Below are 22,659 nucleotides of genomic sequence, written 5' to 3'. Positions count from 1 at the left end.
ATCATCCCTTTTCCTACGAACCGGGACGACAGAATGCAGGGGAAAGGCCGGATGGGAATGTGTGGCATACACCAAGGATATCTGAGATACAATTGGAATCTGCTGCTATGAGCCTGAGTGTGTGGCTGCTGGACGATTATGGTTGCGGAGACAATTGCACTAGTAGAATTTTCGCTTTTTACTTCGGCTATTAACTGAAGTAGTAGATAGATAACTACCGAAGTAGATGCACGTGAAGTAATAGGATACTATTTTACTTCGCTTAAAAACCGAAGTCTTAGGCATGAATTTACCGAAGTCTTTGGTCGGTTCACGGAGTCAAAACCGGTTCATGATTGGACCGGTTCCGAAGTAAAAGGATGCCTTTTACTTCATCATTTTCATTATGTGATGAAGTAATATAATATCTATGACTTCGATATTTACATTGACTGACGAAGTAAATGCATGTATTTTACTTCGGCAGTTTCATTATGTGACGAAGTAATAGAATATATATGATTTCGGTATTTAGGATGACTGAGGCAGTAAAAGCAGTTCTTTTACTTCGGAATTTTCATTAGGGGACGAAGTAAATGCATGTATTTTACTTCCGCAGTTTCATTAAGCGACGAAGTAATAGAACATATATGACTTTGGTATTTACATTGAGTGATGCAGTAAATGCTCTATTTAACTTCAAATGCTATGTAACTTGGCGAAGTAGAAGCATGCCCTTTACTTCAGCAATTTCATTAACTAAAGTAATAAAGTACATATGGCTTCAGCTTTTACATTGGTTTGATGAAGTAAAAATATATGTACCATTAAATCAATATATATATATATATATATATATATATATATAGTTTTGAAACGTAAAATGTACTCAATAGATTGATAAATTATCCATCCAAAAACTACAAACATCCGTAAATCCACAAGTACATCTATCAATCAAAAATTATGCATCCACGAGTATTTCTTCAAAAGTAAAAGTGTTATAACAAGTAGTATATCCAATAATACATGGAAACAAAACACATATTTTTCCCAACGTGCATGACCAATTTAGGAACCTACATAGGAGTAGACGAATTCGCTCCATTCAGTTCTAATTTCGTCAAATTGAGCTTGACCAAAATATTGGTTCTTGATGGATCCTGAATACTGAAATGTAAAAAAATAAAATAGATCAGATTAAAATTCAAGATCGAGGATACATATTTGCTGGTTCACAAGGGTAACAACAACATATGCGGGTACTGATCAAAGATCGTCATTGCAATAACTAATTAAATTAAAACATTACAAAATTGAAAACACAATCTATCAAGGATACATATATATTTGTTCCACAAATAATTCCAACAGCTAGCTAGCTAAAGAAAACACTGACACCCAATTGATGTTAACAATGCAGTGAACCATAGCTTGTCCACCAAAATCAAATGTTAGTTCACTAGGAACGTCCATTACTGCAAAAAGCTAAAGAGACCATGGAGCAGTCGCACGAAATACCATTGACCCCAACGAAACTAAAACATTAATCACCAATCATCATAGAGCATTCGCAAAAGTGAGACCATGGAGCAGTCGCACGAAATACCATTGACCCCAACCAAACTAAAACATTAATCACCAATCATCATAGAGAATTCGCAAGTAATCTCAGACAGTTTTGATTCCAAAAATTATCAGCATGAAAGAATGCCCTTGTTCGTACGAGAAAATATGATATAAACCAGCGACTCAGTGAGCAAGTACAATATGTCAATATCTCTAACAAAAATTTGATTAAGAAATAATTATAAAGCACTCTCACCCTTAACAGTGCCAAGACAAAAAGTTTGGAAAGAAGGATGCCAAAAATGTCAACTTCAAAACAGAAGCCTCTACCAAAAATGTCAACTTCAGATTCATTTCTGAGCAACTAAGCAGCAAAGAAGGATGGAAACAGATTTTCACATAAACCAAATCATAAAATGAAAAGGAAACTCACCATCTTCTCCAACTGTAGATTTTCAGATTCAACAATATCTTTTATGTACTTCATCACACAAAATCCGCATTCAACAGAACCACTTTGTTTTATATTACCCTACATGAAATAAAAAAATATTGCAATAATCACAATCCAAAAAATAAGTTTTGAAACACAAAAAAACTGAAATAGGTAAGAACAAATGAGTAAAGCTCTCAAATATAATATAACACTAAAACACCATCCCTAGTCCCTATAGTACAATACTGTAACACCGTCAAAATATTGCAACAATCACATTCATGTCTTCATATGTAAGCATAACACATACCGTCAATTGTTTAAAAACTGGCCCTCTAGGAATACCTCTCGAGGCATTGTACATCTTCACCCCACTACATTTGAAAAAGTCAAAAGTTATTTTTTTTCATATGTATAAGTGAATTGATTCGTCAACATAATCTACTACCTACTTTGTCACTATCTTTTTCCATGCTTCGTCTCGGCATCTATTAGTAGTAGAGTCCAACAAATAGATCATATTTTTATCTTCATTGACGATATTCAAGATCCAATGATACCTGCCAAAATGAAAAAATAATATGACATTGACTAGTATACAGTATGAATTTTTAATTAAGTAAAATCATACCCAGTGTTGTATGGGATGAGGCATATGTTGTCTCTACACACTGCTTCCAACTGGTTAGCAATATGTTGAGATAAGCGACTGCCATCGCTGTCAATTGGGCATGTAGGTATGTGTCCAGGATCCACAAATGAAATACTATCAGCCCGTTCTGCTTCCTTCAAATATTTGTACAGGTGACTACAATCAAGATTACAAACTTCGGTGAGAAATCTATCCAATAGTGGACAAGTTCCAAATAAAATATTAAATATGCAAACATTGTAAGTTAAACACAACATACCCCATATAAACCAAAATATGTCTGGCACCTATCTCTTTCATCTCCATAAATGGTATGATATCTTGGCTTAGCAACCGTACGCCTTGAGGACGTCCAAACATAGCATCATCTAACTTCACGTAGATGCTGTCAATTTCATCCATCAACCTAACAACATACGAGTATATAAACTTGCATGCCATGGGTAATGTTTTTTCAACGTCCTTGAACTTCTCATGCTGGCCAGCAACATCCAAAATAGAAAATGGTTGATTTCTCTCCTTCTACAGATCAGCAAACAACTTTTGTATGTCATGGCCAAGGCATGCGCTTAAAAGAAATCATAATGCACAAGCAAAAAAGAAGATGAAAGTGAAAAAAATCTTCAACTCGAAATACCTATGCCCATAAAACCGGACACTATCCATATTAATGAACAGATGACAAAGGCAATAAAATCATTTGATCTACACATGTAGAGTGCAAGTGTATTATTCAAGAGAATATTACTTATAAAACCAATAAGTATACAAATCAAGACAAAGACAATAAAATCATCTACTCTCCCAATTTTCATAATTAAAAATCAGTATACTTGGTCACAATATCTTTTTCTTTGGAAAAATTACTAACTCTTTAGGCCAGCCAACAATGGCTCCAATTGCATCACTGACGATTGTTGGTCCAGACTTAAATGGGATTGGAAGCTTTGCTGCTTCATCTAACACAACATCAATAGACACCTTGAAGTTCTCTTCCCCAAGTGGAACATTGTGAATCATGACATTTGGGCCCCCATCTGATATTATTGTGCCATACACCACCACATTTTCACGTTTTTTGACGGCAAGGTGGCATTTTTTACCCTTTAAGAAAAATAAATTATTATATATACATATGTAAATGTGATAATGCCTAAGATTACAGCAAGAATTGTATAATGCCTAAGATTACAGTAAGAATTTTATGACGCATAACTTTCAAAATGTAGGAATGACTGAGTATAATGAATGGATGCCATTAATTTTCATATTTGCCTTAAGTTATCTGATTAAATTGTTCTTAACAAAATGAGAAATAACAGAGGAAAAAAGTTAAGGAGAAAAAGAAGAGTTCTGGTCCAATTATAAAAGGCAAACAACTAAAGTCAGCGTATGGATAATCAATCAAGATTTAAATCTTGTACTCACCGAGATCTCTTCCCACACCTTTTGTTTAATGTTTTCTGGAACATCGGGCCACGACTTTATATTGATTGGCACCATGGATCTAGCAATGGATCCAATGTATGATTGTAGTGCCCTCCCATTTGCATTGTATGTTGGCCGCCCCATATCATCATAATCGATCTTCGCTTTTTTTCCCCATCTTGCAGCTGCACTTACTTTAGCCATCAATGTAGGACCTCGCTTCTTTTGAACATTTACATGATGTTATTCTCCATCAGTAAGTCCAAGTTCCTCTTCATCTCCATGACTATCATCAACATGTTCTTCTTGAAGCTCTTCCACTGCAACTTTTTTTTTCTGTTTTCTTTGCATCATTATATATGTTTAACACTGCATAAATTTTTTGGAAACCAACGTTAAATAATAATGATAACATAAATATGGCATAAATAATAACAAGAAGTCAAAAGACACAAATAATAACAATAAGACAAAATAAATAAATAATAACAATAATAATAATAATAATAATAATACTAATAAAAGTTCATAACATATATTTTTAAAGCCCATAAAGTGTCTTTGCTTATCCATAACAAAACATGACATAAAGTATTAAACATCATTTTTTCTTGTTCGTTTCCCAGACACCCTCGTTATCTGCTCTAAAGTATCTTTCATGAACAGGTATATCATGAGTATCAACATCGTCAATTGGTCGAGAATCAGGAATACAGTTCCAACCATCGTCCTCCCCCTCATAACACCTATTTGGCACTGGGAGCACAATTGACCATCCCTTTTTTGATGGGTCATCAATATAAAAAACTTGATTCACTTGACTTGAAAGGACAAATTCATCATTCTGGTGCCCTCTTTTGTTCATGTTGACCAAAGTGAAGCCACAATCATCATTGTTTATTACTCCTTTATCATTCGCGACCCAAGCGCACTTGAAAAGAGGAACTTGAAATTGATGATAGTCTAATTCCCATATTTCTTCAATTACTCCATAGAAAGACACATCAGCAATCAAGGGATTTTTATCTTTGGCACTACAGACAAGCATGGTGCTGGCAACTAGAGAAACCCCACTGTTTTGACAAACTCTCTCATCATCCCGCTCCTTTGTTTGGTATAAGTTGCCATTAATCACGTAACTACTGTACTTAATGACTTGCGCACGTGGTCCATGAGCTAGCCATGTCAATGTCGATGTCGTTCCACCATTGCAGCTGTCTATTTCAGCAGCCACCTAACATGTATTCAATTTAAAAAAAATAATTATAATACTAAATACAACATGCTCACCGCAAATACTTTAATAAATATTTTTGCATTCAACTAACCTTTGCACGAAACCAGTCAATAAACCTCTTATTGTGAGCATCTTGTATCCATCTTTCATCTTTCTCTTTTTTCGGAAACATGGACTTCAGAAAGGTTTTATGTTCGCTATGGAAATATTTATGTATAATATTTTTTAGACAATAGATTTTGACAGAAGTGCAGAATAATTTATTAACGAGTTGAACTTACATTATGTAGGGAGATACTTCTTCCGTATTTTCCAGAACAGTCAAATGTGCTTGTTGCATATCACTTAATGGCACTAAAATTGGTGTTTTGCATGCTAAGAATCCAGGAACATTGGATTTGGGGTCTTGGTTTGATTGAGGGATGCCAACAGGATCAAGTCCGTCGAGGTATTCAGAACAAAACTCAATTGCTTCTTCCGCTGAATATCTCTTAATAATGCAACCTTCAGGATGTTTTCGACTGCCAACATAATTCTTAAACACCTTCATGCATCTTTCGAATGGATACATCCACCGAAAGCAGACAGGTCCACATAATCGAACTTCTCGAACAAGGTGGACTGTTAAGTGCAGCATAATGTCGAAGAAAGATGGGGGAAAATACTGCTCCAATAAGCAGAGCGTAACAACCAAGTCAGATTGCAGCTTATCTAACTTGGATACATCTATAACCTTGCAACAAATATCTTTGAAAAAAAAACATAATCTTATGATGGCATATCTAACATGTTTTGGCAACGCATCACGAATGAGAATTGGCAGAAGATGTTGCATTAGAACATGACAATCATGGGATTTCAAGCCAGTCAACTTCAGCTCAGGCAAGCTCACAAGATTCTTCGTGTTCGATGAGTAACCTTCTGGAACTTTTATATCCATTAACGATTGGCACACTTGTAACTTCTCTTTTTTTGTAAATGAGCATGCAGCAGGAGTAATATATGTTCTTTTTTCTCCGAATTTAGGTGCCAATTCAGGCCTAACTCCCATTTGAAGCATGTCTAGCCTAGCTGCCAGATTGTCCTTAGATTTTCCTTTAACATTCATCAAAGTATTAATGAGGGATTCAAAGACATTTTTCTCTATGTGCATCACATCGAGACAATGCCTAACATGAAGGTGTTTCCAATAAGGAAGATTGAAAAAAATTGACTTTTTCTTCCAACATTTTCTGAAATCTGTTGCCCCTAAATATTTTTCTTCTTTACTGTCTTCCACATTACTCTCCTTTGCATTCTTTCTCTTTTTACCTTTCACACTGATCTTCTTTCCAAACTCACATCTTATGTCCGCAAGCTTGTCAAACAAGGCAACCCCAGATAATGGTGTAGATTTTTCTCCATGTTCTTCCATGCCATTGAATTCCTTTGTTTGCCTTCGATAGGGATGAAACATTGGTAGGAAATGTCTATGACCAACAAATGACATTTTCTTCCCATTTACCAAATGTTTTGCACAAGTATCTTCTCCGCATACTGGACATGCATAATAACCATGTGTAGTGCATCCACTAAGGTTACCATAGGCAGGAAAGTCATTAATAGTCCATAATAAAACTGCTTTAAGGGTGAAAAACTGTCTTCGATAAGCATCAAAAACGCCATCAACTCCTTCCCACAATTGTTTCAAATCTTCAACTAGCACCTCGAGGTAGACATCTATATCGTTTCCTGGTTGTTTAGGCCCTGAAATGAGCATAGATAGCATGATGAATTTCCTCTTCATACACATGCTTGGAGGAAGATTATAGGTGGTCAACATGATTGGCCAGCAGCTATACCGACTACTAAGATTGCTATGAGGATTAATGCCATCAGCTGCAAGTGCTAGGTGAAGATTTCTTGGTTCACTTTCGAAGTCGGGCCACATATGATCCACCAACCTCCAAGATGGGGAATCAGATGGATGACGTAACTGACCAGCAACTCTTGTGGTTTCTGCATGCCAAGTTAAATTTTTTGATGTCTCTAAAGATTTGAACATGCACTTAAATCTTGGCATGGGAGGGAAATACCACATCACCTTGGCAGGAATACCTTTCTTCTCAATGTTCTTCTTGTTTAACTTCCAACGTGACAAGCCACATTTAGGGCAAGCTACACAGTTTTTATATTGTTTCCTATAAAGAATGCAATCATTGGAACATGCATGGATCTTTTCATGACTCAACGACAAACAACTCAACGTCTTTTTTGCATCGTACGTTGAGGATGGTAGATTGTGATTATCTGGCAGCATATCCCCAAAATCAGTTAGTAGATCTGAAAATAGAGCATCACTCATCCCATGCCTTGCTTTAGTATTGTATAGTTTCACAAGTGCACTCAACTTTGTATAACGTTTACATCCATTGTACAAAGGTTTCTCTGCTTCCTCTAAAAATTTCATAAACGCTTCTGGATTTTCTGTATAATTATCATATGCTGCCTCACACATATTAGCGGTTTCAAAGTCGTCATGATTATCACCAATTGGCTCCTGGTTGGTGCTTAAATTTACTCTATCATTTTCAGCAGACTCGCCATGCCAAATCCAATTCATATAATTCTGACTAAAACCATGGAAATAAAGATGCTCTCGAATGGACGTAATCGATCCCTTTTTCAGATTTTTACATTTGCAACAAGGACAATGCATTAAATTCGAGTCAATATGAGGATTTCGTATACAACCGCTAATGAACTGTTCCACACCCTTCTCATATTTTTTTGACCTTCTATCAGAGTGAATCCAAGATTTATCCATAATTAACAACTTACCTTCAACAAAAATTCAATAACGATCAGTTATAATAAAATTTTTTAATTACACGACAATCATGAATGATTTCCACTTCAAACACTAGTTACTACGACTATTCAATCATTTAAGTCGCTACATAAAAAATTAGCGAATAATATATACAAATTATGTTTTTTACAGGCATAAGAAACGAAATTCCTGACGCGAACAATGAATCATCATATAATCAAAATATTAAAAGCACACGGAGAAAATATGCGATCAGGTTTAATTTCAAAGAACATTAAAACTCCACCAAAACAGAACAAATACTGAAAAATACCTGTTGTTGTTGCGGCAGTGAAGTTTGCTGCTTATACAAGTTTCGTAGTCTTTTAACTTCTCTCTTAAGCACTTAGTGCTCCACTGCAGAAAATTCCAGAAAGTAAAAATCAGATTCCATCAAAGAACTTGTCGAATGAGTAGTGCAAGAATCCATGTTCAGATTTGTTAGATTCAGGTGCGAGCGAGTAGAGCTAGGATGCTACTTTCAAGTTCAGCTATATATATTGTATACCAGCTAAATTTATTTCAACAAATTTGCAAAGATTTCTAGCAACTGAAAGGGTTTTCTTGTTTTCTAGGTACATTGATGTGAAACTGTAAAATAATAGAATTTTCAAGTTCAGTTATTTAATTATGTTTTTTTCAAGCTACAGTACCAACAAATTCAATAAAATTTTATGAAACTGTGAAATAAACTAATTTTGTACATTTTTATTGACACAGTAGGTTACATAAACACAACTTTATAAACCCATAAATACATACTAATTTTATATTTTATGAAACAGATCTTATAATTGACTTAATCGATTAAAAATAATTACTTTTTTAATCAATAGTATTATTTTTAACCACATATATGCATCTGACCCATCGGTCACAAGACAAATAACCATGAAAAAAATATTGTTAAGTTAAACTTGTAAGTTTTAATTTCATATAACATAGTCAACATAAATAACTCTAATAAAATCCAAAATAATTTTATAATACCTATACACATGATTACTATTTAATCCGGTTAATTTTACTCGTTAGTGTGCATGCAATATGTCTTCTCTTTTATCAATTAATTTGTGGGATTAAAATAAATATTTTATAATTACTCAAATTTAATCGTTACTATAAGAAATTGGCTTGTTTTAATTTGTGCTTTCTGCCCTGCCCTTTTTCTATCACAATGATAATTAATTTGAATATTGATTTTTGGGACAAATATTGAGATCGAGTGAAAAAAAAAGAGGCTAAAATGTAGAAGAAATCAATTCATCAAACTTAATCCAGAATTTAATAAATTGGAGGACCAAATACTTTCATAATAGCCCTAATTATTTAAAATAACAGGCCAGATTTGAGAGGCTAACTTTTTTTAAAAAAAAATTCAGAACAATACCTTCATAATAGCCTTAACTATTTAAATAATAGTTGCTTACGTATTATTTGTCGGTGCCGAATTAGCTTGGTTGCTGCTTGACAGACCAAATATCCCAACAAGAAGAATATTTAAAACTCAAATCAACAGAGAAACCCACACGTTTTTTAAAAAAAAGGAAACATTTGCATATATTTGTAATTTTCTGGATCGAAAAACAAGTAAAACGCAAAGAAAAAAGGAAAACCTGAGTTTATGTTCAAAAAAAGGGCATCTCGTATTCATGTAAAAAAAATAAAGAAAACATCTTCCAAAACATGTAAACCCTAAATTGAAACCAAAATAGAGAGATTCAGACCTTTTGCTTTCGAAATAGGGTGTTGGCGTCGGTTCCCGACGGTGGTTGATGGTGGGCGGCTGAAGAAGAAAAGGATCGCCGAGCAGGGTTTCTTTTCCCGCAATGAAGAAGAAAGGGGATCGTGTTTTGTGATGTATATTTTACCAAGTGTTGAAAAAGTAAGAAAGAAAAGTCATTGAGTCAATATTTAATCCAGTTCATCCTTTTACTTCATCAATTATAATTAAAAATTTTAATTTTTTACTTTTTACTTCATCAATTATAATATGATGAAGTAAAATACTATCCAAAATTATTAGTGAAGCCCGGGTTTTTTATGTACCAAAGTAGAAGGTGCGTTTTTACTTCGTCCGCATTATTAGCGAAGTTGATTGTCACATTTTACTTCGTAATTATTAATTGGCAAAGTAAAAAATGGTGAAGTAAAAAGCGATAATTCTACTAGTGTTGGTTGTTGCAACATAGAGTAGAGTATACCGAAATTATGCAACATGTCCATCATGACAAGAAAAAATTGAGGAAAAAGATTAAGCTACAACCCATATCTTTCCATCCCTTGGATCCACATGTCATCTACTTGGGATGTGATTATGTCTTTGTTTCTTACAACATGAAGGAAAGGAAAACTCAAGTTCTCAAGACTTTTGGGACGAAAAAAGAGAGAAGAAGAAACTATCAATGGCGTCGAGCCTTTTCCCTCGTAATCCCGCAATTTCCACTCTCTCTCCCCTTGTCGGAAAACTGTATGCTAGACCTGGACGCTTTATCCCCATCTCATATAGTCATTGGATGATATGATATGATTTTCTCCATTGAAAAATATTAGAGCCCCGTATTATCTAATAGGTTTCTTGTCTCTTGTTATATTCTTTCTTTGGCAACATCTGTTGATATTCTGGAATAATATTCATTGATGCTTTAATTACTTTATGCGTAGAGAATATATATATATAGCTAGTACAGAAATATCATTATAAAATCTAGATATATATAAGGCTGGAAACAAAAATATTTACTGCCAAGTAGTCCTGCATATCTTTCAGAAATAATTTGCCGTGTTTAAATATCTCTTGTTTCTACTTTAATTCAAACATTACTAGACTAGCTTTGCAGTTCCAATCAAAGTTCATGGATTGGAAAAGACTGTTGAGAATCAAACACGTAAGAAGATAGAAAGGTTAAGAACATATAATGGTTCGGAGTATCTCATGAACCATGAGTTCAATGACCTGTGCAAAAAGAATGGTATAGCCTGACGGTGAGACATACTCCAAAACAAAATGGACTTCCCAAAAGAATGAATCGAACCTTGCTAGAACGAGTGAGGTGCACGCTCTCAAATGCAAAGCTTCCGACAAGTTTTTGGGGAGAAGCAGTTGCTACTAGATGTTATCTAATTAATAGACGTGCATCCTTAAGAGTTTAAAACACCCATTCGTATCTGGTCAAGGAAACCAGGGGATCATCAAACTTTGAAAGCTTTTGGTTGTACTGAATATATACATGTGAATGAAGGAAACTTAATCCAAGAGCCAAAAAATGTATTTTTCTTGGATATCGTGAAGGAATCAGATGATATAGGATATCATGAAGGAATCAAATTTTCCAATTACATACTTCAAGTTTTTTTCACTTATAAAATACTAAAATCGTTTTTAAAATACATGTTCAAACGAAACCTAATTTTTTTTAAAAAAATAAATGTATCGTGATTGATGCACTGGTTCCTTGAGTTTATGTTCTTGTTAATTAGAGTATGCTCTAGTTATATGTAACATGAAAGAAAGATAAGGCCATTGTGATCTTGAGTCTCATGCGTTTTCTGGACTTGGTGAAAAGGGCTCTAGGACAAGTGGACGTAGGACCATTTGATCCAAATCACTATAAATCTTTGTGCATTTTATTGTTTTTTTTAATTCTAATCCGGTGGATCTAATATCTTGTCCTTGATGAATCATCACAGATCGAATATACATTCATAGATAATCTGGAATTGCCCATAACAATAAAAAATTTTGAAAAAAAATTATTATTACAAACTTACAATTTGCCAAATAAAATATTAACACTGTTTTAGTATTTCATACAAGTCCAATTTCAAATGTTGCCTGCTTGCAGCTCACTAATATAGTGTAGGAGTTGAGACATTATGATAGATTATCTTGCTTCGAGGTAGCTAACCTCCTGAAGAAAGATGAGAGATGCAGAGAGAATTTAAGATCCAAGAGAAGTTGAAATTTCATATATGAGTATTATCCCACAAGTAACAGTAGTTCCTCTATTTATAGCCTATTACAGTAGCTAGCGTATTTCCATCTTTTCATTTATACAATCATTTAAAACTAGTTACATAATCTTTGAATTTATTTGTAGTCAACCTCCTTCTTCTGACTTGCTTTTCTCCCGGAAAACTTCCCACCTCAACTTCATTTTTTTTCATCTTCACATCAGTACCATCCTCCTCCAAAAACACCTTGTCCTCAAGGTGAAACTGCGGATACATGTCCTTGAATTGAACCAAATCCACCCACGAAGTGTCTTCCACTGGCAAACCTTCCCATTGAACCAATAGTTGAGGAACCCAGTATGTATCTCGTTTAATTTGCAAGTATTGATGATTGCAAGAGGTGTGACTAATGGCTGGTTGTCAATGGAGTCATGTGGCAGAGGAAGAGTAGCCAAATCTTTTGGATTCGGACAAAGTTTGAGAGCCGAAACATGAAAAACCGGGTGAATCCGACTGGAAGGCGGAAGATATAGTTTGTAGGCCACCAATCCAATTCGCTTGACAATTTGAAAATGCGCTTCTTTGCGATGATGATCTTCTTGTGATTTCATTTTCATTTGAGCTCGCTGCAAATTCTCTTTTAGAGATTTCAACACCGCTTCGCGCTCCTGTAAACCTTGATCCACAGCTTCCATGGTTGATGAATCCACAAAATATGATGGCAAGGAAGGGGGAGGCTTCCCAAACACAGCCTCGAATGGGGACATGAGAATTGTGGAATGAAAACTGGTGTTATATGACAATTCCGCCCATAACAGAAACTTGTGCCATTTATGCGGAAATTCGGATACAAAACTCTGAAGGTACTGCTCAAGACACCGATTGAGGACTTTCGTCTGGCCATCGGACTGGGGATGATAAGCACTAGACATGCATAAAGAAGTACCACTATGTTTAAACATCTCCTGCCAGAAACGACTCAGAAAAATGGGATCCCGATCCGATACCATGAACTTTGGAAATGAATGGTGTTTGACAACCATTTCAAGAAAAAGTGTCGCAACTGTAATCGCTGTGAACCCTGACTTTAGCGGCCCAAAATGAGCATATTTGGATAACCGATCCACCACAACTAATATGACAGAAAACTCATTGGACATCGGCAGCCCGGTAATGAAATCAAGTGAGATGTCCTCCCAAATGTTCTATGGAATGGGTAGCGGTTGTAAAAGCCCCGAGCTTTTGACTGGACAATACTTTGTTTGTTGGAACACGTGACAATTGGCAATATAAGATTTCACGTTCTTAGCCATCCCTGCCCAATAAAAACTAGTTGCTAGTCGTGATAAGTTCTTTCGAATGCCAGCATGACCTGTAACAGGAGTGTTATGAACTCAATAAGGAATTTGGGTTTGAGAGGGGAAGAAGGATTGAGACAAAGGCGGTTGTGTTGAAAAACAATACCATTGATTAGCTGAAAAGGATGGCCCTGCAAAGAAGAAGAGTGAACCAGGTCCTGATAGTAAGGATCATTAGCAACCTCCTGCCGTAAGTCCTGTAGAAAGGAAAACTCTGGAATGGAAACAGCAACCAGAAGGGAAAGGCTATCACTGGAAGTTGCGTCAGCAAATTGTCTAGATAACGCATCAGCAACAACATTGGTTTTACCGGGTTTATAGGAGATATCGAAATCATAGCCCATGAGCTTGATTAAGTATTTTTGTTGCTCAGGAGTGTGAATAGATTGGGACAATATATCTTTGAGAATGTGATGGTCAGTAATAATGGAGAAATGGGCGCCCAATAGATATTGATGCCATTTCGCCACAGCCTGGGTAACAGCAAAAAGTTCTCGAACATATGTGGAAGCCGTAGCTAATCTGGGACTGAGTTTCTTGCTGAAATAAGCAATAGGGTGATCATTTTGTAAAAGAACAACACCAATTCCAGTACCCGAAGCATCTGTTTTGATTTGGAAGGAAAGTGAAAAATTAGGCAGAGAAAAGATAGGAGTTTGAGTAAGAGCCCTTTTGAGTGATTCAAAGGCCTGCTGTGCATCTGGAGACCATCCAAATTTATCTTTTTTTAGAAGATCAGTCAAAGGAGAGGCTATACTAGCATAAGAATGGACAAATTTGTGATAATAACCAGTAAGACCCAAGAACCCACGCAATGATTTAAGGCTAACTGGAGGTGGCCAAGCTTGAACAGCGAGGATTTTATTTGGATCTGGGGCCACCCCAAGAGCGTAAATGATATGACCCAAATAATCAATCGATGACTGGCCAAAAGAACATTTGGATTTTTTTGCATAAAAAGAATGTGCTCTTAAGCAGGATAAGGCTGTTTCTAAGTGAGAAAGATGAGCCTCCAAGGATTTACTAAAGATGAGGATATCATCGAAAAACAACAATGATAAATTTGCGAAGGTAAGGCTGGAATATGGAATTCATAGATGCTTGAAAAGTAGAGGGGGCATTGGTGAGGCCAAAAGGCATGACAATGAACTTATAATGTCCATCGTGTGTTCGAAAGGCAGTTTTGATAATGTCATGAGTGTGAACCCGAATTTGGTGGTATCCGGCACGCAAATCAATTTTTGAAAAAATTGTTGCACCATGGAGTTCATCGAAAAGTTCATCAGTAGTAGGAATTGGAAATCTATCCTTGATGGTTACTTGGTTCAAAGCTCGATAATTGACGCAAAAGCGTCAAGTGCCATCTTTCTTTTTGACTAAAAGAACGGGAGAGGAAAAAGGGCTTTGGCTTGGTCGAATTATACCCGATTCAAGCATGTCATCAACAAGTTTCTCTATTTCTGATTTCTGGAAATGAGGATATCGATATGGTTTGACATTTACAGGTTGCGTATGGGGAAGGAGGTGAATTCGGTGATCAATGACACGGTGAGGGGGTAAGCTTTTGGGTTCGTCAAACACATCCTGGAACCGGTCAAGTAACGCCGAAAGTTTATCACGATTAGCAACAACCCGTGACTGAGGGACCTCTGCCTCCGTAATGGACAATAAGTGTAGACATCCCACTATACCCTGGGATTTAGCCAAACACTTCAATTGATGTAACTAGACTTCTGCACATTGGATCAGAGGTTCCCCTTGAAGTCGGATCATCCTCCCTTCCCACGAAAACTCCATATAAAGTTGATGATAATCAATAACAATGGGACCAAGAAACTCCAACCATTGAACCCCTAACACAATGTCCACCCCTTGAAGAGGTAAAATATAGAAATCAATGGAAAATTGTTGATCACTCAGCTGTATTACAACATTCGGACAATATCCCCCACAAACCATCGCTTGACCATTGCCACCAATAATTTGAAATGAGGAGACGGTGTAATTGGCAATCCCACAAATTTAGCAACACGTTCTTGGAGAAAATTATGAGTACTGCCACTATATATCAAAGTTTGAAAACGATGACCTGCAATATGAGCTTGAATCCGCAAAGTGCGAGGAGTTAATTGGCCTGCCATAGCATGCAAGCTAATTTCCGGGGTAAACTCAGTAATATCCGCCTCTATAAGGGGTTTAATATGTTCCTCTTCCTCGTGAACCTCATCATCTACCACAAACAGAGATAAACGCCCTTTGAACCTATGGCCAAACGAGTATTTCTCGTCACAGTTATAACACAAACCTTTCTCTCGTCTGGCAGCCATTTCAGTAGCAGAAATCTTTTTGATAAAAACAGCAGGTTTGTATGGAGGTGGCTTAGTATGATGATCCGTAGAGGGTGTAGGCAATAAGGGAGGTAATTGGGAACCCCGGAACGACCATCCTGGTCTGTCAGATTTGAACCCCTCGTCTCGAGGATTATAGCTCCCTTTATGATCCAAGTTCTTATCATCGAACAATCGAGCCAGCCCCATCGCTTGTACCAATGAAGTTGGACGATAAACTTGGATCTCTTTCCGCAGCTTTGTTTTCAACCCCGATACGAAACAACTGGTCAATACATGTTCTGGAACTCCCGGACTTTTGTTGGCTAAATGCTCAAATTGGTGTAAATAATCAGCAAGTGAGTGCTGATGTACCAATTTGGTTAATTTTCCAAAATTATCTTCATACTCCGATGGTCCAAAACTTTTTTCAATGGACAAAAGAAATTCTGATCAACTCGGAAGCAAGTGATTCTTATTCATCCAATCAAACCAATCAAGATCATCTCCATCCAAATGAAACGATGCAATTAATAGGCGCTGAGAATCGGAAGTGTTATAATATTCAAAATAACGTTGAATTCGAGCGATCCACGCTGCCACATTTTCCCCAGCAAATTGCGGAACCTCTAGCCGCATCGTTTTCACCTGAGGTCCGTCGTATGAAGGCGGCGGCCCAGGTTGTGGAGATTTAGGGCTCCGAGGTGGTTGCGGCCTGTGCTCTGACAAAATCGGTGGACTCCGACGGATGAATTGTTCAACTTTCGCATCGAGTGTATGGAGGGCAACAGAAATGTCATTCATCGAGGCGGTGAGAAACCCTATGTTACTATTCTGCGTATCGATCAATATGGAATGATTCTCCTGTAGGGCAGTGATTCGTGACAGAACCTCATCAAATTTCTCATGACGATTTCCTTCCGCCATTGCGATTTGCAGATGAACAACAACGAGAGCACCAAAATGATAGATTAGCTTGCTTCGAGGTAGCTAACCTCCTGAAGAAAGATGAGAGATGCAGAGAGAATTTAAGATCCAAGAGAAGTTGAAATTTCATATATGAGTATTATCCTACAAGTAACAGTAGTTCCTCTATTTATAGCCTTTTACAGTAGCTAGCGTATTTCCATCCTTTCATTTATACAATCATTTAAAACTAGTTACATAATCTTTGAATTTATTTGGAGTCAACTTCCTTCTTCTGACTTGCTTTTCTCCGGAAAACTTCCCTCCTCAACTTCATTTTTTTTCATCTTCGCATCACATTATCTTCTTCAATGCTACAACAACAGATTTCATGCTAATTATCCTTTCATTAGGATTCTCTATGGAACATTCTAAAGCTATTTCCATTATTGACACCAAAAATTCCATCTTTTCGTCGAAATATCTTTCATCTGGACTCAACAGTTCCGAATCTATAACATGGATAATTCCATTAGGCACAGAATCATTCACCCACCTCCTCGGGTTTAAGTCCTTTGTAAATTTTGTATCGTTCGGCTTAGTTCTTGTAAAAACTTCCATCAACATTATGCCATAGCTATAGACATCACATCTCACAGACACCAATCCTTCTGAACCGTATTCTACAAGACCCCAAAAAACTATGAAGTTCATTGAATTTATAGCAAGCTAAAAGAAAAAAATATGATTGATGGTCAAGATTCGAGTGAAAAATGGCATGTTTACCTGGAGCAATGTAGCCTAATGTGGCAAGAGTCCTCGTGAGCATAGTGTTAACTCCATCATTTAAAAGCTTAGCGACTCCAAAATCGCTCAAACAGGCAACCATATCTTCATCTAATAGCGCATTGCTTGGCTTTAAATCACAGTGAACTATAAGTATTGAGTAACCATGGTGTAGGTATTCTAATGCACATGCGACATCTATCATTATCTTTAGTCTCTGCATGATATTCAAGAAGTTGTTTTCCAAATATAGCCACTTTTCCAGGCTTCCATTCGGCATATATTCGAGAACCAATGCCTTGAAGTCTTCATTCGAACAAAAACCCACGACTTTGAAGAGATTTCTATGGCGAAGACTGCGCAGGACATCACATTCTGTATCAAAACTCTTGAATCCACCTTCTGATTGCAAGTTGAACACCTTCACCGCGACATCCTCTCCATTTCGAAGCCTCCTTTTGTAGACAGAACCGTAGCTTCCTGTGCCAAGTAAATGGCTCTCGTCGAACCCTTCGGTCGCCTTTACAAGATCATGATATGGGATTCTTGAAGGTGCAATATTAAATGACGTGTCTCTGATAGTTTCTACCTTGTTTTTCTTTTTATATCTTGCAACCACATACGACAAGGTTATGGTGAAAAATAGCACCGAAATCCCCAAGAAAATGTATACAAAACGAAGAATCACTCTTTTCCTTTTCGACTTAGAGACTTCATTTTCATGACAAGGTGGAACTCCATACATAGGATCACCACAAAGCCCTCCATTAGACATGAAGAACTGACTCGAAAAGAATCTGAAAGGGCCACCAGTAGGAATTTGACCGCTCAACTGGTTGAAAGAAACATTAAAGTACTTGAGATATTGAAGTGCTTCTAGTGACACTGGGATGGCTCCAGAAATATTGTTGTGTGAAAGATTAAGTATCTCCAAACTCACTAACTTACTGATCGACTCTGGAATAGATCCTTGAAATCTGTTATGTGCCAAAGAAAGATTGACAATGCTTTCTAAGCCTCCAATAGAACTAGGAATGATGCTTGTGAGTTGATTTTCTGACAAATCAATAGCGATCGCAACCTTCAGATTTCTGATATCTAAAGGCAGAAAACCCGTTAGGATATTTGAAGATAGATCGAACACGAGAAGATCGCTGAGGTTCCATAGGCTTGTAGGTACAGAATTTATTCTATTGTTTCCCAAGTATAGTCCCCTGAGAGAGCTAAGATTTCCCATGCAATCGAGGATAGAGTCGATTTGAGTTTGGTAAATCTCTATGCCATTCAAACTCTGTAATGTACAGAGAATATTAGGAATGGATCTACTTAATCTATTGTCTGCGAGAGATAGTCCTTGAAGTTTTTTCAAGTTTCCCAATGTTTTTGGAATAGTACCCGTCAGTTTGTTATTCCCAAGACTGAGAAGAACCAAATTTTCAAGATTTCCAAATCCCTCTGGAAAGCTGCCTCGTAGATCACATTTGTAAGCATAAAAATATTGAATAGAGATGGACATATTCCCAACAGAAGCTGAAAGAATTCCATTGAAAGGATTCTCTGTAAAAATTAACTTTCTTAGACGGCTGCAGTTTTTCAATGGAGTGATGAAGCTTAGCTCTGATGTTTCACTAACAAAATTGTTCCTGCCAAACATTAAAGTTTTCAAAAGAATCAACTTGCCAAAGGAGTTGGGAACTTGTCCACTGAAACTGTTGGAAGAAATGGATAGCACTTTGAGTTGGGACGAATTTGAGATAGAATCAGGGAATTCTCCAAAGAGTAAATTGTCATCGAGGTAGAGTTCTTGTAGCTTAGGCATCCCAACTGTCGGAAGGTGACCTGAAAGTTGATTCAATGAAAGAGAAAGCAATCTTAATGTGGAGATGTTGAAGATTTTTCCTGGGATATTACTAGTTAAATAATTATATTTCAGGTCCAAGAGCTCCAAATTGTAAAGATTGCCCATCTCTTCTGGCATTGAGCCTAGAAAATAAATACATTTTATTTCTTGGATTCACAAGCTACAATTTTAGCAAATATTATACCTATCAAGTTGTTCCGGGTTATAAGCAATGTTTGCAACATTGTTAAGTTTCCAATGGCTTTTGGTATGCTTCCAGTTATGTTGTTCCGAGACACAGAAAAATACTGAAGTTTTGAGCATTCGCCTATGCTTTCTGGGATTTGACCTGTCAAAAGAGCTAAACTTCATAGGGGACTTAACAGTAGAAATAGGAATAACATACAACTTTATATAGCAAGCCTATGTGAACTAACAAGATTTATGGCCAAAAACTCAGTCAAAATCTCCGTTCAAACCATAGGAAAAACATGAACCATAGGGCCTTTGTTTTCCCCATCCCAAGAGACAACAAACTTATGCAAACATATAGGCTTTGACACCTTAGGTGTAGTTAGAAAAGTAAGTTCCCTCAATAAGAATGGTAGATCCAATCCAATGAAATAATAATAATCAATTTGACATTAAGATTCCTCCAGAGATATTACCTGTTAAGCTATTCTGTAACAAGTCGAATTGCACAAAATTGGAAAGGTTGCCCATCTCTTCTGGTATTGTGCCTGAAAACATGAACAGTTTAATATAAATTTCTTAGATGCACAAGCTAAAATTTCTTCAAATATCATTTATTTCTATCAACTTGGCATGGGCCAATACACTTATGCTTAGTAATGCAAACATAAAGAGTTTGGCAGCTAGAAAAAGTATGTTCTGTAAACAAGAAAGGTAGATCCAATCCATTGAATGAAATCCAATCTAACACCAATTTCTTCTCACAAAACTGTAAAGTGAAGTTTTTGTTTACACCTGTAAAATGGTTGGAACCAAGATACAACATTGCAAGTGAAAAGAATTTTATTCTTTGATATTTTTGGCCCTTAATAAATTGGATATTATAAGATTTTGCTTTTTAGACAAGATAATATATATGGTAAATATTTAGTGTATATTTCGAATATGTTAAAGATATATTTGCCAAAACTTAAATCATGTCTTGATAAGGTAGATATTAGATAGAATATTATTTAATATTATCAAGATTTGATTTACAAGATTTGATAGAGTTTTATTCCTACTAAAACATGTTTCCTTATTCATGTAGGACTCTATTTAAGGAAATCTTCAAGATTTGAATGCTAATATATAAAAGGGGTTTTCACGCACAAGATGAAACATGCTTCAGACGTTCTCTGCGCAAACTCTGAAGAATTCCATTGAAGAATTTGAAGAATTCTGAAGAAAGGTTTGCAACCTTCGTTGTTGCATGTCTCCGTGTTGCCGTTCGTGTTGAAGACATCAGAGACAACACTGTGGGAACTTTGTTGTTGAAGATTTTTTGTCTCTATTCAATTTAGGCTACGGAAGTTGCATCCGATTTCTTTTATTCTAAGTTTATTTAGGATGCAAGTTTGATTTCTCGACTTGTTGAGAAATTTAGGATTTAATGACTTTTCATAAAATTACTAGGATTACTTTGTAAGACTGATCTTACGTTTACTAGTAATATTTAGCCCTAAGGCACCCGCACGAGTTTTATGCTCGTGCAAAATTATTTACTTGTGTTTTATTTATGCTTTAAATTTCCGCTGCACTGTGTTTGCTGTAGTGTTACAACACAAAGTACAACACTGCCTATTTTACATAACCAACCACGTACACTGTTTCTTTCACGTGGCATCAGAGCCACCACTTGACTTTACTAAGTGAGTTCCTGGTTTGTGTTACAGGTTAGTTATGGACACTCCGTACACAAGTGAAATTCGTCCACCTATTTTGGATGGAACAAATTATGGCCCTTGGAAATTGAAGATGAGAATGTACATTCAATCCATTGAGTCCAGGGCTTGGCAACGTGTTCTTGACGGTTGGACACCACCTATGAGAGATGATGATGTACCAGGACCAAAGCCAAGATCACAATGGACAGCCGATGAGAATACTGCGTCTATTTATAATGATAATGCTCTTAATGCTATGTTCACTTCAGTTGATATGAACATGTCTAATCTAATTGGTACTTGTACTTGTGCTAGGGATGCTTGGGAGAAACTGCAAACCCACTGTGAAGGCTCGGCAAGTGTTAAGAAAACAAGGATGCGTCTCATAACTTCAAAATTTGAGAAAATGAGAATGGAGGAATCAGAGACCATCATGGAATATAATGGAAGATTGAAGAGCCTTGCAAATGAAGCATCTGTTCTTGGTGATCCTATTTCGAACGAGAGACTTGTATCCAAAGTGCTTCGTTCTGTCCCCAAAAGATTTCACACCAAGGTTTGTGCTATAGATGAATCCAAAGATACATCTATAATGGGTTTGGATGAGTTAATTAGTTCTCTTCGCACTTATGAGATGGAGTTGGAAGCCGAAGATGACTCAAAAGGTAAGTCTATTGCTTTTCAGGTTTCTAATGATGTTTACAATGATTTTTCTGAAGTTCAACAGGAAGTAAAGGAATCTGATCTTGAAGAGAATTCGATTGCTTTGATCTCGAAGAAGTTCACTGATTATCTCAAGGTAATGAAAGAAAAGAAGGATGTGAAAGGTGCGCAACCTTCAAAATTTCCTAAATTTCCTACTTCAGAGAAACCTCAAAAACCTGCTGCTACTCGAGGACCTCGTCAAAGGTATGAAGGTAAGGTTCAGTCCTCAAGTAAAAATTTTGATAATGTTCAATGCAGGGAATGTAAGGGATATGACCACTATGCTTATGAATGCGCAAATCGCCTTAGGAAAGGTATGAATGTTTCTCTGAGTGATGATTCGGAAGAAGAACAAGAAAAGGTTGAACAGGCAGATCTCATATTTTTTACTGCTTTGCTGGAAAGTAAGAAAAATTTTCAGATCAATCCTCTCGGTGTTGGCTCCGGTGTTGCAACACCTGGACGCAACACAGTTCAAAAATCTGTGTGTTTTGTTGCTTCTAACCTTGATAATTCCAGTAATCATGAAGAACAGGTAGCTGATCCTTATACTCTGGAAGGTATTCAAAAACTCTATGAAGAGTTGTACTGTGATTGGAACAAGAGAAATCAGTTGAACACAACTCTCACCAAAGAGAATACTGAATTGAAAGCTGTTGTGGCTAGGCTGGAAGTCATTATGAGCAAGAAAGATCTAGAATTAGGATTGTTGAATTCAGAACTTGAAAAAGTA

The 22,659-nt window shown here is 36.5% G+C and overlaps 1 protein-coding gene and 1 long non-coding RNA gene across 2 annotated transcripts; both read right to left on the bottom strand.

Annotated features, from left to right (window-relative positions):
• Positions 1–882: 882 nt before the first annotated feature.
• On the bottom strand, positions 883–10,010 carry LOC140872931 (uncharacterized). The gene is made up of 3 exons (XR_012147935.1): positions 9,880–10,010; positions 8,427–8,509; positions 883–1,149 (listed from the first exon to the last, which is right to left on the bottom strand). It is a non-coding gene; the product is annotated as an uncharacterized lncRNA (long non-coding RNA).
• Positions 10,011–16,836: 6,826 nt separating this feature from the next.
• Positions 16,837–20,127, bottom strand: LOC140872930 (uncharacterized). The gene is made up of 4 exons (XM_073275858.1): positions 19,992–20,127; positions 19,529–19,672; positions 17,484–19,466; positions 16,837–17,380 (listed from the first exon to the last, which is right to left on the bottom strand). Exons 1-4 carry the CDS (start codon positions 20,071–20,073, stop codon positions 17,052–17,054), a joined length of 2,538 nt encoding a protein of 845 aa, XP_073131959.1. The 5' UTR covers positions 20,074–20,127; the 3' UTR covers positions 16,837–17,051.
• Positions 20,128–22,659: the final 2,532 nt, after the last annotated feature.

This window comes from Henckelia pumila, unplaced genomic scaffold (genome assembly GCF_033568475.1).
Source record: "Henckelia pumila isolate YLH828 unplaced genomic scaffold, ASM3356847v2 CTG_498, whole genome shotgun sequence".
Classification (NCBI taxonomy): Eukaryota; Viridiplantae; Streptophyta; class Magnoliopsida; order Lamiales; family Gesneriaceae; genus Henckelia; species Henckelia pumila.
The sequence above is the reverse complement of the archived record's forward strand: the minus strand, read 5'-3'. Positions and strand labels throughout refer to the sequence as shown.